Source organism: Anolis sagrei, chromosome 5 (genome assembly GCF_037176765.1).
Source record: "Anolis sagrei isolate rAnoSag1 chromosome 5, rAnoSag1.mat, whole genome shotgun sequence".
Classification (NCBI taxonomy): domain Eukaryota; kingdom Metazoa; phylum Chordata; class Lepidosauria; order Squamata; family Dactyloidae; genus Anolis; species Anolis sagrei.
Genome location: NC_090025.1, coordinates 13,283,450 through 13,302,210, shown reverse-complemented (window position 1 = coordinate 13,302,210; position 18,761 = coordinate 13,283,450). Strand labels below are relative to the sequence as shown.

General features: G+C 42.7%; 2 protein-coding genes across 2 annotated transcripts; one reads left to right on the top strand and one right to left on the bottom strand.

The window, feature by feature from the left end:
- Window positions 1-145: 145 nt before the first annotated feature.
- On the bottom strand, window positions 146-11,142 carry JCHAIN (joining chain of multimeric IgA and IgM). Its single transcript, XM_067468363.1, has 4 exons — window positions 10,969-11,142; window positions 4,759-4,900; window positions 2,179-2,259; window positions 146-535 (listed from the first exon to the last, which is right to left on the bottom strand). The coding sequence occupies exons 1-4, from the start codon at window positions 11,030-11,032 to the stop codon at window positions 337-339; spliced, it is 486 nt and encodes a 161-aa protein (XP_067324464.1). The 5' UTR covers window positions 11,033-11,142; the 3' UTR covers window positions 146-336.
- Window positions 11,143-17,230: 6,088 nt separating this feature from the next.
- UTP3 (UTP3 small subunit processome component) lies at window positions 17,231-18,761 on the top strand. The gene has a single exon (XM_060779385.2). It carries the CDS (start codon window positions 17,276-17,278, stop codon window positions 18,686-18,688), a length of 1,413 nt encoding a protein of 470 aa, XP_060635368.2. The 5' UTR covers window positions 17,231-17,275; the 3' UTR covers window positions 18,689-18,761.

Here is an 18,761-nt window from a genome sequence, read left to right as displayed (position 1 = left end):
TTAGGATACTTGCCATAGATGCAGGCGAAACGTCAGGAGAAAATGCCTTTAGAACATGGCCATATAGCCCGAAAAACCTACAACAACCCAAAAAAAAATCCTCACTACCTCTGAGGATGCTTACCATAGATGCAGGTGAAACGTCAGGAAAGAATGCCTCTAGAACATGGCCATATAGCTCGAAAAAAACCTACAACAACCCAATATTCAAGGTTTGCAACAGTGAATTCTTGATATTTATCACCAAATTGTGAATTCCAGGATTATTTGGATTTAGCCAGAACTTGTGTAAAAGTGACACGAATCTGACTGGTCTTGTATGAGGATGGTTTGGCTCTAATCATCATAGCAGGATTCCGGGGTCAAGGCTGTCTCAATGGTCTGTGTTTTCCCACCGTTGTTGAACAGACATGGTGCGGTGTAGCATTTATTCCTGTCATAGGTGTAGCAGGGTTCCTGTGGGTCATTGCATAGGCCACTCTCCCCGACCCTCCGGCCCTTCTCTGGATTGTCACCTGAGTGGCAATTGCCACACCTGGAAAACAGTCAGATAGCAGAGTGTTAGTCAGTAAACCTAAACAAAACAGCACTTGCAACTATCTTGAATACTGCATTTTGATTTGTGTTGTTTGCATCTTTTGTGATGTACTCACCCATTCATTCCTTACAGCAGTGGTTCTCAACCTGTGGACTACAACGACCAGAAATCCCAGCCAGTTTACCAGCTCTTAGGATTTCTGGGAGTTGAAGGCCAAAACATCTGGGGACTCACAGGTTGAGAACCACTGCCTTATAGTATTTGTCATTCCATTAGACAGAGTGAGGCACCTGCATCAAGCAGTAGATTTTGGGGTTCGTGAATAATAATAATAATAATAATAATAATAATAATAATAATTGGAACTCTGATTCTGGCAGCCCAAGAACAAGCCATTCAAACCAATACTACTACTACTACTACTACTACTACTACTAATAATAATAATAATAATAGGAACTCTAATTCTGGCAGCCCAAGAACAAGCCATTCAAACCAATGCCATCAAAGCCAGAATTGAAAAGTCGACAACAGATCCCAAATGTAGACTCTGCAAGGAAGCAGATGAAACAATAGATCACATCCTCAGCTGCTGCAAGAAGATTGCGCAGACAGACTACAAGCAGAGGCGTAACACCGTTGCTCGGATGATTCATTGGAACTTGTGCCACAAATACCATCTGCCTGCGAAAAAGAACTGGTGGGATCACAAGCCTGAAAAGGTTACAGAGAAAGAACACACCAAATTCCTCTGGGACTTCTGAATTCAGACAGACAGAGTTTTGGAGCACAATACTCCTGACCTCACAATTGTGTTAAAAAACAAAGTATGGATCGTCAATGTCACAATCCCATGTGACAGCAGGATTGCAGAGAAAACTGGAAAAGCTGACACAATATGACAATTTAAAGATCGAACTGCAAAGACTCTGGCACAAACCAGTAAAGGTGGTTCCAGTGGTGATCGGCACACTGGGTGCAGTGCCTAAAGACCTTGGCCTGCACTTAAATACAATCGGCGCTGACAAGATTACTATCTGCCAGCTGTAGAAGGCCACCTTAATGGGATCTGCATGCATTATTCGCCAATATATCACACAGTCCTAGACACTTGGGTAGTGTCCGACATTTGATCCAATTCAACAGCCAGCAGAGTATCTGCTGTGGACTTATCTTGTTGTGTTTCAAATAATAATAATAAACAACTTTATTTATACCCCACCACCATCTCCCCAAAGGGGATTTGGGGCGGCTAACATGAGGCCAAGCCCAAAACTACAATACAGCAAAATAAAATACGATAACAAAATAAATGCAATAAGTGTTGTCAAAGGCTTTCATGGCTGAAATCACTGGGTTGCTGTGAGTTTTCTGGGCTGTATGGCCAAGTTCCAGAAGCATTTTCTCCTGACGTTTCACCCACATCTATGGCAGGCATCCTCAGAGGTTGTGAGGTCTGTTGGAAACTAGGCAAGTGAGGTTTATATATCTCTGGAATAATGTCCAGAATGGGAGAAAGAACTCTTGTCTGTTGGAGGCAAGTGTGAGTGTTGCAGTTGACCACCTTGATTTGCATTGAATAGCTTGATTTGCAGCATCAATGCCTTATGAACCCAAGTATAATGAAATGACATCCTTACAGTTTGGAGAGCCTGTACACGAATTTGGTTCTCACTGGTGAGGTGGGATCGGAGATGTTCTCCCTGGCTGTGAGAGGCACTCTGGAGAAGGCAAAGACGAAGAAAAAGGAAGAATGATGCAACAAACCAGTTCATTCAATATGTTAGATATTCACTGTTTACAGAAGTTCACTCTGTAAACAGTCTATATGGCAATAACGTGCATGCAGTACAACAGGGAATAGATTAAATGCTAGCAAGAATGAAAATATCAGCAAGGCAATGACTAAATACTAATGGCTACAATTGGTGGGGCATTCTTATTTATTTATTTAGTGTGTTTACATACTGTTTTTCTCTCCCTTGGGAGGACTCAAAGCTGTTTACAACAAATAATGGTAAAATTCAATGCATCATATGCATTAAAAAACCCAAAACAACATTTAGACATGAAAACATAAAAATTAAAATGACCTAATAAAAACATTAAAATCACATGATCCAAACTCATAGACCGGGCCATTCCAAAGGTCGATTGCATATTTACTTCTTGTACATCTAGTAGTCAAAAGCTTGGTTCCATAACCATGTCTTTCTAAAGACCAGGAGGGAGGGCGCTGATCTAATCTCACTGGGGAGAGAGTTCCAGAGCTGAGGAGCCACCACTGAGAAGGCCCGGTCTCTTGTCCCCACCAAGTGCTCTTGCGAAGATGGTGGGACCAAGAGCACGGCTTCTCCAGACGATCTTAACACTCTTGATGGTTCATAGGGGAGAATATGTTCGGACAGGTAAACTGGGCCAGAACCGTATAGGGTTTTATAGGTTAAAACCAGCACTTTGAATTGTGCTCAGAAGCTAATTGGCAGCCAGTGGAGCTGGTGCAGCAAGGAAGTTGTACGCTCCCTGTACCCCGCCCCTGTTAGTAACCTGGCTGCCGAGCGTTGGACTAATTGGGGCAGTCTTCATAGGCAACCCCATGTAGAGAGCATTGCAGTAGTCTATACGGGATGTAACCAGAGCGTGGACCACCATGGCCAAGTCCGACTTCCCAAGGTAAGGGCGCAGCTGTAAGACTACCAGGTGGGTTATCTTACTCTCTCATACCTTTTGGGCATTAGTAATGTATCACCCTACCAAGCCCCCAAAGATCACAGATTCTCCTGAAATGACAGGGGAAATTTTAACTTATTTTTCGGGTGGAGGGGGCAAAAGCACTTGTCAAAGAACTCATAATTCAGTTTGATTCCCTTCCCTGCTCTCAACTGTTCTTCAAAGTCCCTAGAATCCTTTATTCAAACACTATTACAAGTTTAGCTATTTGTAGGGATTTTTTGTGTGTGTGTCAGAAGCAACTTGAGAAACTGCAAGCTGCTTCTGGTGTAAGAGAATTGGCCTTCTGCAGGGACGTTGCACAAGGGACCACCAGATGTTTTACCATCCTGTGGAATGGGAAATCCTCCATGGGAAGCTGGAGCTGACAGATGGGAGCTCACCCCTTGAATCCCAAAACTTGAAGTGATTTTATTATTTATTTATTTCAAACATTTGTACCCCACCCTTCTCACCCCCCCCCCTCCCGGGGTGGGGGTGGGGGCTCAGGGTGGCTTACATCCGGCACATTTCAATGCCATTACATATAAATAATACATACAATAATTACATAGAAATTATACAGTAAGATTAATTTAAAATGAGTTTAAATAAAAGTACATTAATAAAAAGTACAATAATACTGGCTTATGTAGACATGAATTCAGTGAGCACAACACAATCGGAAGCCTATCCACAGTCCATTTTCCATAACATTGTCATCATTGCAGTTGTCAGTTATCTGCCAGCTACCCAAAGGCTTGGTCCCATAACCATGTTTTCAATTTCCTCCTGAAGGCGAGGAGGGACGTTGTTGACCTGATTTCGCTGGGGAGCAAGTTCCACAGACACGGGGCCACCACTGAGAAGGCCCTGTCCCTCATCCCCGCCAGGTGTGTTTGCACTAAAGGTGCGGCCGAGAGCAGGGCTTCTCCAGAAGATCTTAAACTTCGAGGTGGGACGTAGAGGGAGATACGTTCGGACAGGTAAGCTGGGCCGGAGCCGTATAGGGCTTTAGAGGTCAAAACCAGCATTTTGAATTGTGATCGGAATTGGACTGCCAGCCAGTGGAGCTGACATAACAGAGGACTGGTATGACACTCCAGTGAGTAATTTAGTGATGTCACTTTAGGATGAACCAGAAGTGACTCTGGATTGAACCAGGTTCATAGAGAAGTCAAGAGATGGAATGACTCTTCCCTCTTTGCAGTTGCCATCCCTTCACCTGGGTCTTGCTAGCCTTTACTTCTTTTGCTCTAGAGCAGGCATGAGCAATCTTCAGCCCTCCAGGTGTTTTGGACTTCAACTCCCACAATTCCTAACAGCCAGTAAGAAGTTAGAAGTTGAAGTCCAAAATACCTGGAGGGCTAAAGTTTGCCCATGCCAGATGCAGAAAGCGTGCATAAAAGAGAGGGATAACACTTCTTTCCCAAATAAAGACGGAAAATCTCCCTTCCCCCTGGATCTTTGCCAGTTTCACAAGGAAAAGGAGAATATAAGGTTGCACTTACACAATTCGGATATTTCTCACCAAGACTTCATTGTCAGGATTGTCTTTCGATGCGACAAATTTCGATGTCACCTTGACACATTGGCACTTGTTATCAACCAGAACCTTCTCATGGTCGTGATCTTGATCCAGCCCATAAAAAGCTTGAAACGAGAGGGTGGGGAACCATGTTGAGAGATGAAAATAAAATCAACTTGTTTGGCATCATAGGATGGGAATACATATAGTTATTGTTATGTAATGTAATGTTCGTTTGTGGGATTAACAGAACTCAAAAACCACTGGACGAATTGACACCAAATTTGGACACAAGACACCTAACAACCCAATGTATGTCCTTCATTAAAAAAAATGATTTTGTCATTTGGGAGTTGTAGTTGCTGGGATTTATAGTTCGCCTACAATCAAAGAGCATTCTGAACCCCACCAACAATGGAACTGAACCAAACTTGGCACACAGTTCTCCCGTGAACCACAGAAAATACTGGTAGGGTTTGGTGGGCAGTGTACTTTGGTTTTGGAGTTGTAGTTCAGCCATATCCAGAGATCACTGTGGACTCAAACAATGATGGATCTGGACCAAACTCTACGCAAATACTCAATATGCCCAAATATGAACACTGGTGGAGCTTGGGGAAAATAGAATCTTGACATTTGAGAGTTGTAGTTGCTGGTATTTGTAGTTCACCTACAACCACAGAGCATTCTGAACCCCACCAATGATAGAATTGGGCCAAACATCCCACACAGAACCCCCATGTGGGCCACAGCAACGCGTGGCAGGGGACGGCTAGTTATTTATATGCAACCCTTTCTCTCTTAAAAGAGAGTTATTGCATGCTGCACACATGCATCATGATATGATACAGGTTATTTTCATATTACACAATTACAGTACTTTCATATCATCTTAACTATCTTTGTTCAATGCATTTTAATATGTGTATTTTATAGAAATATGTTTTACTATTTGCATTTTATTGAATGTATTTTATTATGATGTATTTTTACTCTATTGTGCCCTACCTCAAGCCATAAAGAGAGGTGGGTCACAAAATTATGATGATGACGATGACGATGATTGTTGGAAATAGCAATCTTCTCAAGCCTCCACTAGTTGTTAGACTCTAAGAGTTTTAACTTAGGAGATCCCTTGTTGTTTATATAATTGGTTGGTTGTATATAATTGCTTACTGAATTGTATGTGTGTATTGGTTTGCAATTTTGCCTAGCCTTTTTGTTGTGGGCGGGGCTGCAGACCATGTGATCAGGTCTGGACACATTTAGGACTAAGACTACATTTTAGATCTGTTTTCCTTAGACTCCAGTGGAGATAGAAGCTATTAGCTCTGTGAGTGCAACATTTTTCCGAATGAAGAAGAGACTGTTTGAGGACCGGGACATCCGTAGGGATAGCAAGGTGCTTGTTTATAAAGCTATTGTCCTCCCAACCCTCCTATACACCTGTGAGACGTGGACTGTTTACAGACATCACACTCAACTCCTGGAATGATTCCATCAGTGTTGCCTCTGGAAAATCCTCCAAATCTCTTGGGTAGACAAGCGGACAAATGTCAGCGTGCTGGAAGAAGCAAAGACCACCAGCACTGAAGCGATGGTCCTCCGCCATCAACTCTGCTGGACCAGCCACGTGTCCGGATGCCTGACCACCATCTCCCAAAGCAGTTGCTCTACTCCAAACTCAAGAATGGAAAACGGAATGTTGAAGGACAGGAGAAGAGATTTAAAGATGGGCTCAAAGCCAACCTTAAAAACTCTGGCACAGACACTGAGAACTGGGAAGCCCTGGCCCTTGACCGCTCCAGCTGGAGGTCACCAGCAGTGCTGTAGAATTTCAAGAGGCACAAATGGAGGGCGAGAGCAAGAAATGTGCCAAGAGGAAGGCACATCAAGCCAACCCTGACTGGGACCGCCTTCCACCTAGAAACCAATGCCCTTCCTGCGGGAGAAGATGCAGATCAAGAAGAGGGCTCCACAGTCACCTACGGACCCATCGCCAGTACACCGATCTTGGAAGACAATCCTACTCGGACAACAAGGGAACTATATTTGAAAATAGTAGATGTTTTGGGGCAACGAAAGGAACACTTCTGAAACTCTGCTGAATATATGTTTTTGTATATTGGCATGCTTTTGTCCCTGGAAGTTCAAAGACATACCTACGTACATCAGCTGAGAGACCTAGTTGCCTTGCATGAATGCTGGTGAACATCAGTTTTCAAAATTTTGTTGCTTCTAACAAGGTCATATCTTTCCTTGACCACTGGTTTGCCAAAAAGGTTATGAATCCCATTTCCCAAATGGTTATGGAGATTCACATTTTCCAAAAGGTTATGGCATGATGATGATGATTTTTTTTTTAATGTCAGGAGCTACTTGAGAAACTGCAAGTCACTTCTGGTGTGAGAGAATTGGCCATCTGCAAGGACTTTGCCCGGGAATGCCTGGATCTTTTACCATCCTGTGGGAGGCTTCTCTCATGTCCCTGCATGAGGAGCTGGAGCTGACAATCTGGAGCTCACCCTGCTCCCCGGATTTGAACTGCCAACCTTTCAGCTTGCAGTCCTGCTGGCACAAGGATTTAATCTATTGCACCATCGGGGCTCTATGATGACGACAATTTTTATTGATATGTCTGCATTGTATAGAATTCTGATTCAGTTCATGGGTTCAAATAAATTCTACCTAAGGGCCATGTTTATATACATCATAGAATGTCAAATTGAAGATGGAGCAAGCTTGTTTTCTGCTGCTTCAAATACTAACTCATATAGCAATGGATTCAAGGTATAGTAAAAGAGTTTTCACCTAAAAATAGGAATAACTTCCAGACAGTAAAAAATGTTTAACAGTGAAATATGCGCCTCTGAGTGGTGGCTCCTTCTCTAGAGGATTTTAAACTGAGTCTAGATGGCCATCTATTGGGAAAGCTTTGATTGTGTGTTCCTGCATGGCAGAATGGGGTCAGACTAGATGGCCTTGTGGTCTGTTCTAACCTCATGCTTCAAAACGTTATGAAAAAATCACTGAGAAAACTGTGGGAAAGACTGGCATACAGGATGGTGGACTTTCCTTTTGTTGGGAGTTGATGGGTATCTTCCAGGAGTGCTTTAGTTGTGTGTTCCTACATGGAAGGGGGTTGAGCAAGGTAGATTTACAATTTGTCTTTAATTCTAAAATTGTATGATTTTGTGATTTAGAATTCTCTGCCGGGGGGGGGGGGGGGGGTCTAGTGCCTGGTGAAAACTACAAATCCCAAGATTCATTCAGATGCAGCGATGACAAAGTAATATCAAAGTGCTATAACTAGCCAATGTGAAAAATATTGACTGAGTCATTTGGCATGTTATGGCTGCACACCAACAGGATTAAGATTTGCAGGTGAAAGATACGAAAAGCCAAATTTAGGTTGCTAGAAAGGAAACTGAAACCCAAGGTCTTCCAGGTGGCATTCTCAGTTCAGGTGATTATATTTCAGTGCAGATCACTGGGTTATATTAATACATATTAACATTTGAAGTTGTCTTGAGAGAAGACCATTGGTCCACGTAGTAGAGGAATATTCTCTGTTCAACTGCGTACAGCTTTCCAGCTTCTCAGGCAGAGAACTGTCCCAGTTCTGCTAATACAAATCATGTTGACATTGAGATGGCCAAGAATAAGCCTGCAGTCTTCTGCAGGCAAAACATGTGTGTGATCTTTCTTTACTTCCATAACGTAAACATCTAATTCAGGGGTCCTCAAACTAAGGCCGAGGGCCGGATACGGCCCTCCAAGGTCATTTACCCGGCCCTTGCTCAGAGTCAACCTAAGACTGAAATGACTTGAAAGCACACAACAACAACAACAACAACAACAACAACAATCCCATCTCATCAGCCAGAGCCCCCGGTGGCGCAGTGGGTTAAACCCCTGTGCCGGCAGGACTGAAGGCCAATAGATCGCTGGTTCGAATCTGGGGAGAGGAGGATGAGCTCCCTCTATCAGCTCCAGCTCCTCATACGTGGACATGAGAGAAGCCTCCCACAAGGATGATAAAAACATCAAATCATCTGGGCGTCCCCTGGGCAATGTCCTTGCAGATGGCCAATTCTCTCACACCAGAAGCAACTTGCAGTTTCTCAAGTCGTTCCTGACACAACCAAAAAAAAAAATCTCATCAGCCAAAAGCAGGCCCATACTTCCCACTGAAATACTACTAAGTTTATATTTTTAAAAGATTGTTTTTTCATGTTAATTATTGTATTGTTCTTAAGTGTTATTTGCACTACAAATAAGATAGGTGCAGTGTGCATAGGAATTCATTAATGCTTTTTTCCAATTATAATCTGGCCCTCCAACAGTTTGAGGGATTGTGAACTGGCCCTCTGTTTAAAAAGTCTGAGGACCCCTGATCTAATTGAACAGAATACTGCAGGATAGCCAAAGCATTACACTATGAATCACAATTATTGTTCCTGGGTTTGGTAAAGTTTTTCCCCTGACATTAAGTCCAGTCGTGTCCAACTCTGGGGGGTGGTGCTCATCTCCATTTCTAAGCTGAAGAGCCGGCATTGTCCGTAGACACCTCCAAGGTCATGTGGCCGGCATGAATGCATGGAGCATTATTACCTTCTCGCCAGAGCGGTTCCTATTGATCCACTCACATTTGCATGTTTTCGAACTGCTAGGTTGGCAGAAGCTGACCCTAATAGTGGGAGCTCACACCACTCCCCAGATTCAAACCTGCGACCTTTTGGTCAGCAAGTTCAGCTGCTCAGTGGTTTAATTTACCGCATCACCTGGGATTATCCCTTATCCAGAATTAAGAATTGGATTACAACAAAATTGGTGTCAGAGGATGACAGGCGTGCTGGATTCCTTCCTATAGTTTGCATTTCAAATGGAAGGAACCCACTTCAGAAATTCTGATCTGGGAAGCACCAAAAGGGCTCATATTGAATCTCCCGTGTCCTCCAAATACATTGAATTGCAATGCCCATTAACCCCATATTGGCTTGGGATGGAGAGACCGCAGAATAACACATCTGGAGAACAGTAGAAAATAATACAGAAGAAGAAACCATAGACAGCAAAATGTATACTTCATCATTAGTTATAATCCTGTAATTAATACTTCAAAATATTTTTTTAAAATGTTGATGTGGTCATGGCTTTATTTCAGAGTATTTTTGAGGGATAGAAACAAGATTTTATCCCAGAAATCCTTCTGAGGTCTCCTAGTAAAAAAAAAAAAAAAAAAAAAAGATGAACCTGCCATATGACATCCAGATTATTTGCTTTGCACTGGATTATATAGCAGTGCAGAAGAGGTCTTACTTTTGGTCGTCAGAATGATTGCTTCCACAATAGCCCCATCTATACTGCCATACGAAATCCAGATTATCTGCTTTGAACTGGATTATATGGCAGTGTAGACTCATATAAACCTGTTTTTAGACGTAACAGTATTTTATGATACGAAAGGAACTTCATAAATATACTATTTTTGGTTTCATTACATTCTACCTTTATTAAAACAATTCCTCACAAATGCACATAAAACAAAAGGAATCTCTCCAGAGATGGCCTTGACTACAAAGAAATTAAAGCCCCGTCTACACTGCCATATGAAATAAAGATTATCTGCTTTGCACTGGAATATATAGCAGTGTAGCCTCATGTAATCCTGTTTCAAGCAGATAAACTGGATTATCTCCTTTGATAATCTGGATTATATGGCAGTATAGAAATAATCTTACATTTGGTCCTTGGAATTATTGCTTCCATATAACCCTATCTACACTGCCATGTTAAATCCGGATTATCTGCTTGGAACTGGATTATATGCCAGTGTAGACTCATATAATCCAGTTTAAAGATGATAATCTGGATTATATGGGAGTGTGGATCCAGCCTCAGCCACTTTAAAAGGGGACTGTGCAAATTTTGCAAATTTATGGCTGGGGTCACAATTTCCACCTTTCTGTCTCCTATTACATTATATCCCAGTCCCACAACAGTGTAACCAGCCATAACAATTTAGCCTTTATTAGCAAACCCGAGTAACTGGGTGGATACCCAGGCAAGCACATGATAAAGTATCCATCAATAAGTGCTGCCAGATCATTCTTTTTTTCTTTTCTGCAGCATACAAGACTATTTCATTAACAAATGTTAGATTTGCTTCACCTGAAAAGGTACCACATACCTGCTCCAAGAATGGCTCCCCAAAACACTGCCAGAGGGACGCATAACACCCAAGACTTCTTCATCGTCAAAGTGTGTCCTTCTGTCAAAGCAATGCCTCCAAGCACAGTCTGCTGATTCTCCTAAAATGCCAGGACAGTTTGACAAGCCACTCAGGTGGGGCAGTGCAGCCGGATGTAGTGAAACCACAGGCTAATGCTTTTTACTCCTTGGGGGGAAAACCCATTCTTAGAAAACTCGACTGGGTCAGGGTTAGGGTATTTCGATGCTTTTCTTCTTAACCTTTCCCTCTTTTAAAAATATGTATATTTCAAATCGGAAAGATACCAAAAAGACTTAATCTACAACATGCAACAAACATTTCAAGTTGGTGACACGTATTTTAGACATGCATCATGTTCTGACACAATAATTTCTAGCAAACCGGAGGTTAAACCAACCTCTTATAAGAGATACAAACACATACATTTATTGTAATAATAAATGTATGGCACAACATATCTGATGAAATATTTTATTTATTTATTATTTATTTATTTCAGAGTTTTATATACCAAGCTTCTCACCTCATAAGAGGGACTCAGCCCGGTTTCCAACCATAAAAACACATACAATCGGTAAAAATATCAAAATACACATTACAATAAAACATTTAAAAAGCACATATATTTAAAACTACAGTGGTCAGTCGTCATACTAAACTCGAATATACACCGTCTTCCATCCAGATCATTGTCTCATTCTTCGAAAGCATGTCTCCATAACCACGACTTCACCTGTTTCCTGAATGTCAAGATTGTTGGGGCAGTTCTAACCTCTGGCGGGAGAGAGTTCCAGAGTCGCGGGACCATCACCGAGAAGGCCCTGTCCCTCGTCCCCACCAGCCGCGCTTGTGAGGCCGGTGGGATCGGAAGCAGGGCCCCTCCAGACGATCTTAGTAATCTTGATGGTTCGTAGGGGAACCATCTTTTCATTTATATATTTTAAAGTACACAATTCCTTGTTTATTTCACACTAGTTGCCCCCTGTCACACATTGCTGTGGCCCAGTCTGGTGACCTGGAAAATAGTGTTGGTTTCTGGCGGGTACGAGAGACAGGGCCTTTTCTGTGGTGGCCCCGCGGCTATGGAACGCCCTGCCCTTGGAGGTAAGATCAGCCCCTTCATTGATGGCATTCCGAAGAACATTGAAGACCTGGATGTTCAAGCAGGCATTTGATTAACTCAATGCAAAGAATGGTAATTGACTAAAGGACTGGCAATATGACGACGAACAGGATCACGTTTTTAGTTAAGAGCTGAACTGGATTGGTATTGATGTATAAACTGTGTTTTTATGTTTTTATGCTTTTAACTGTATATTGTTGACTGTTATATTATGCTGTAAACTGCGTTGAGTCGCCGGCTAGGCTGAGAAACGGCGGTATATAAGTATTTAAATAAATAAATAAATAAATAAATAATAAATGTAATTTCTTTATGCTTGCGGGTAAACAGTATTTCTTGTCAGTGTTGATGTGGAGATTGTCTGGTTTGCCTACTCTGGAACATGCAACATATCATTGTCCTACTTTAGAGGTCCCTTTGAAATCTATGATACAATATCTGGCATATATATGTGTGTGTGTGAATCATATCTATTTGTCTATATTTATGACTGGATGGCTCTTTGTCAGGAGGGCTTTGTTCATGTTTTCTTGCCCTGGTCAAGGGAGTTGAACTGGATGGCCTTAAGGCAGCATTTCTTATACTGGGTTTTGGGACCCCGGGGTGTGTGTGTGTGTGTGAGGGGGTGTCAGAAGAGTTGCTGAAGACCACCAGAAAACACAGTATTTTCTGTTGGTTATGAGGGTTCTGTATAGAAAGTTTGGCCCAATTCTCTCATTGATGGGGTTCAGGATGCTCTTTGTAGCTGAACTATAAATCCTAGCAAATACAACTCCCAAATGTCAAGGTCTGTTTCCCTCAAACTCCACAAATGTACACGTGTGAGCATGTTGAGTATTCATGCCAAGTTTGGGTCCAGATCTATCATTGTTTGAGTCCACAGTGCTCTCTGGATGTAGGTGAACTACAACTCCAAAACTCAAGGTCAATGCCCACCAAACCCTTCCAGTATTTTCTGTTGGTCGTGGGAGTTCTTCATTACCTTGGTCCTCCTTATGCACTTTCAAGTCCTGGAAATTCAACAAAACCCCATCCATAGAGTAGCTGATCCTTTTTTCCAAGCCAGAAGTGGATCTTGAAGTTTTTATATAAAGTGTCTTCTAAATAAGTCACTTTATATAAAAACTTCAATATCCTCCTTGCAGTCTACTGCAAAAGTATTTACCACTCTTTGAGTTCATTGTTAAAAATATTCTCCTTGTGACCACAGTCTGTTTTTCTTCTTTGAAAAAGGTTTCAGTTGCTTTTTTTGGTCTCAAGATAGTTGTTAAACAAAACCACAAGAAAGAGTAGCAATACTGAGTGAGTAGCAGATATGGGTTCCAAAGGTCATGACTGCTATAATTGCAGTATGAAAAAGAACCTGAAAAAGACAAACCATCATATAAATATAAATATTAAATATAAATATTAAATAAAGGGTTAATCTGGTCAGTTCTTTGAATAGAAAACTATTCTCTGTTCAATGAATTTGCACAGTAAGATTGGTGGGGTTCCTTCTTTTGATTGGAAATTGTCCCTCTAAAAGCACTCTTGCTCAAGATAGGCTGGCAACATTAGGAACGGTGACTGCATTCCCTTTGTTTATGTACGGTGCAGAGTTTAATATATATATAGAACTGTCTCATACATGTAGAACAATTCTGGTTTATTTTACCCCATAAATGATAACTCTCAAGCCACATAGGTATGTTAGATCAGTAAACACCTCAGTAGGATGATTCAATGAAATATATTCTTTCCACATGAGATGTGTTATGGATGGAAAATTATTTAAACACATTACCATGGTTGGCCACCTCGATGGTTCCACTTCCTTTCCATTACTCAATGAGAAAATTTATTCCAGATTAGTCCGTTGCAAAAGCTGCACCTGTTCTGTGGTATTCTTAAAAATAAATCGGCACCTGCACTTCTTTTGCATAGGATGGTCGTAGGGTTTGGGATCAAGCAGTTTCATTCCTCTTTTGCACCACAACAGCCAACGGAGAGCACCTAGACCTTATTTTTTTGTGTCCTCTGTGCCTTACTTAGTTGACATAAAGCAGGACGTAAAGAAAAGGCTTAATCTTGGGGAAAAGCAAGATTATTTTATTGTTTATTTGTTTTGTTTCTTACATACACTATAAAACAATAATTAAAAAACAAAACCAAACAAAAAGAAATAGAAGAAGGAAGAGGGAAAGAAGGAGAAGAAAAGGAAGGAGAAGGAACAAGAAGAGGAGGAGGAGAAAGAAGAATCCCTGTGAGAAAGATATACAATATGAATACTGTACCTGCATGAGCAATACCCATGGTTTTACCTACCTGCAACCAACAACACGTCCTCTAATTTGTCAAAACCCTGTAGGTGATTCTATGGCATCTATTTATTTCATTTTTATCCTGCCTTTCTCTCAAATATAGGGACTCAGGGCTGTTAACAATAAATATGACACAATGCGAATTTATATAATGCAAATGCCTTAAAATATGAGTATAAAAATATAAAGCACTTTGTGTCTTGAAACAAAAAAACAATGCAGCCACCCCAATATCCCAATCATACCATCCCTAGACTCTTCTTCTTCCTCTCCATCTCCACCTCCTCATGTCCTCCTCCTCCTCTTCGTCCTCTTATTGTATTTATATTTATTTGTACCTTGCTTCCCCCCTCCACCCCCAAGATTAAGCTTTTACTGGAGGTTACCATAGTCTTGGAGCCCCCGATGGCGCAGTGGGTTAAACCACTGAGCTGCTAAACTTGTTGACCAAAAGGTTGCATCCCTTTGACCAGGCCCTTTAGGAGAGGAGGATGATCCAAATGCACTGCTTCCAAGATGCAAGCTTGCTTCTCCTTGGATTTCTTTGAGAGCATCCCAATCCCTGCATATTTCCGATTTCCTATTCCTGGACTGCAACTCCCAGCAATCCTCCAGATAGATAAATTACATAGAGATAGGTAGGTAGGTTAGTAGGTAGGTAGATCAATCGATCAGGAGGACTGCTGGGAGTTGCAGTCCAAGAATAGGTAGAGAAGGAAGAGAGAAAGAGGAAGGGAAAGAAAAAGAGTGGCGAAGGAAGGGAAGAGGAAGAGAAGGAAGGAGAGAAGGAAAGGCTGAGAGGAGATATGATAGCCATGTATAAATATGTGAGAGGAAGCCACAGGGAGGAGGGAGCAAGCTTGTTTTCTGCTTCCCTGGAGACTAGGACGTGGAAGGATGGCTTCAAACTACAAGAAAGGAGATTCCATCTGAACATGAGGAAGAACTTCCTGACTGTGAGAGCCGTTCAGCAGTGGAACTCTCTGCCCTGGAGTGTGGTGGAGGCTCCTTCTTTGGAAGCTTTTAAACAAGAGGCTGGATGGCCATCTATCAGGGGTGATTTGAATGCAATATTCCTGCTTCTAGGCAGGGGGTGGGACTGGATGGCCCATGAAGTCTCTTCCAACTCTTTGATTCTATGATCCTAGTAATAGTAATATATTACATATATTAATAATATTGTAATATATTATATACACTACAACTTATTATATAGTACTATATGTTGCTTGCTTGCTTAGGCGATCCCTCATTTTCCGAGGAGGATTGTCTTCCAGTGTTCTTGTGGGTCCGTATGTGGCTGTGTTGCCCTATTCTTGCTCTGCATCTTCTTCCGCAGTGAGGGCATTGGTTTCCAGGTGGAAGGCGGTCCCGGTCGGGGTTGGCTTGACACACCTTCCTCTTGGCACGCTTCTCCCTTTCGCCCTCCATTCGTGCCTCTTCAAATTCTGCAGCACTGCTGGTCACAGCTGACCTCCAGCTGGAGTGCTCAAGGGCCAGGGCTTCCCAGTTCTCAGTGTCTATGCCAGAGTTTTTAAGGTTGGCTTTGAGCCCATCTTTAAATCTCTTTTCCTGCCCACCAACATTCCGTTTTCCGTTCTTAAGTTCGGAGTAGAGCAACTGCTTTGGGAGACTGTGGTCGGGCATCCGGACAATGTGGCTGGCCCAGCGGAGTTGATGGCAGAGGAGCATCGCTTCAATGCTGGTGGTCTTCCAGCACGCTGACGTTTGTCCCAAGAGATTTGCAGGATTTTCCGGAGGCAGCGCTGATGGAATCGTTCCAGGAGTTGCATGTTTCGCAGGCATATAGCAGGGTTGGGAGGACGATAGCTCTATAAACAAGCACCTTGGTATCCCTACTATATGTTATATAATACTAATAGTATAATATACTGGTACTGTATTATATATATATTGTGGTTTACTAATATAGTACAATATAATACTATATAATAATTGTATATAATATATCACATGCAATATTACTAATAATATTGCAGTGTAGTGGTAAAGTACACTATAATATCATACTAACATTGTGTTGTGCTAATAATATATTATATACACACATATAATATAATATTAATAATATAACACAATATAATACTAATAGTAATACAATATAATGATATATAATAATAACAACAACAATAATAATGTAATATAATACACCTTTGCCCACGCCTCCTTTAAGGAGCTGGGCATGTTTAGCCTGAAGAAGAGAAGGCTGAGAGGAGATATGATAGCCATGTATAAATATGTGAGAGGAAGCCACAGGGAGGAGGGAGCAAGCTTGTTTTGTACTTCCCTGGAGACTAGGACGCGGAACAATGGCTTCAAACTACAAGAGAGGAGATTCCATCTGAACATTAGGAAGAACTTCCTGACTGTGAGAGCTGTTCAGCAGTGGAACTCTCTGCCCCGGAGTGTGGTGGAGGCTCCTTCTTTGGAAGCTTTTAAACAGAGGCTGGATGGCCATCTGTCAGGGGTGATCTGAATGTAATATTCCTGCTTCTTGGCCGAATGGGGTTGGACTGGATGGCCCATGAGGTCTCTTCCAACTCTTTGATTCTATGATTAAGCAGTGATCCTCAAGGGCTGCTCTTACAGCAGCGTTAGGACTTCAACTCCCAGAATTCCTGACAACTGCCTTCCCCGGCTGAGGCTTCTGGGAATTGAAGTCGGAAACAAAAAAAAATACCCGGATGACGTTAGGCCTGCGCGACCAGCGAGAGCAAGCCTGGGAACTTCACGCATGCGCAGTTGTCACCGGAAACGGAAGTACACTAAGGCTTTTCCGCTTCCTTTCAGGAAGTCATTCCCCACATTGGCCGGGATCATGGGGAAAGCGAGGCGGCGAGCGGCTCCGGGTTTGAAGGCCTGGAAGCCGCAGGAGGAGAAGATGGAGGAGCCGGGGCCGGGGTCCCTGTGCGTGACGGAGGAGGCGGACGACTTCCAGGAGAAGCGGCTGGAGGAGGCGGTACGGGCGGCCCTGGGCAGCGAGGACGAGGAGGCGAATGGGGAGGAGGCGGAGGAAGTGCTAGGCCTGGAGCTGAATGAGGAGGAGGATGAAGAGGAGGAGGATGAAGAGGAGGAAGAGGAGGATCTTGACATGGAGAGCGACCTGGAAGAGCAACCAGGCTCCGGCCTTCCGGATGAGCTGGCCTGGGGCCAGAGGAAGCAGCTCTATTATGGCACTGATTATGGCAAAGCCAGCTCCAAACCCAAAGCCCCCAAGAAGAGCAAAGAGGACGCCGAAGCGGAGGAATTGGAGGAAGAGGAGGCGGCCCAAGCTATTCAGAAAAGGCTGGCGGAGAATCTGGGCGAGGACGACTACGGCTTGGATTTGGTACGATCCTATGCCGAGAGACCCAGCGAGAAAGAATCCGGGCAGAAGATCGCCCAAGACTTGCAGTCCCTTTCCAAAAAGGAGCAGCTCAAACTGCTGAAAAAGGAATCCCCCGAGTTGCTGGAGCTGATCCAGGACTTCGAGGCCAAGATGACGGAGCTCCGAGACGAACTGGAGCCGCTTATGAACCTTATCAGAGACGGCGTCATCTCAGAAGGAAAAGGCAGCCACTACTTGCAAACCAAGTATCATCTCTATTTGAACTACTGCTGCAACATCAGTTTCTATTTAGTGCTGAAAGCCAAAAGGATCCCAATCCACGGCCACCCTGTCATTGAAAGGCTTGTGACGTATAGGAACTTGATAAACGATTTAGGAACAGTGGATCAAAAGGTGTCCCCAGAAGTTCGCTTGCTCCTTAAGGAATTTTGTAATGATGACAAAAATGGCATGGAAAGCAGAAAGAAGTTTGCAAGTGTCAAAAAATCAGTTGGTAGAACTAAACCAAAAACTGTTTGTGAGATTTCTAATGAAGAACCAGCAGACGATTCAGATTTCGATGAGCAGGCTGCTCTGAATTATTACAAACTGATGGAAGAACAAATAAAGCTGAAGAAAAAGAGAAAACGTGATGATACGGAAGGGGACGGAAAAGCGATTGTGGAAGAGGAACTGTCAGGGGATAAGAGAGGTGCAACATACCAGATTCTCAAGAATAAAGGCCTCACTCCCAGAAGGAAGAAGATTGATCGCAACCCAAGAGTCAAGCATCGTGAGAAATTCAGACGAGCCAAGATTCGTAGAAGGGGGCAAGTTCGTGAGACACGGAGAGAAGAACAAAGATATGGAGGCGAACTGTCTGGCATTCGTGCTGGAGTTAAGAAAAGTGTTAAGCTTAAATGATTCACTTCGCACCAGTTTTTTGCAGGCTGAGAACAATGAATATAACCTTAATAAATGCTTTTGTCTAAAAAAA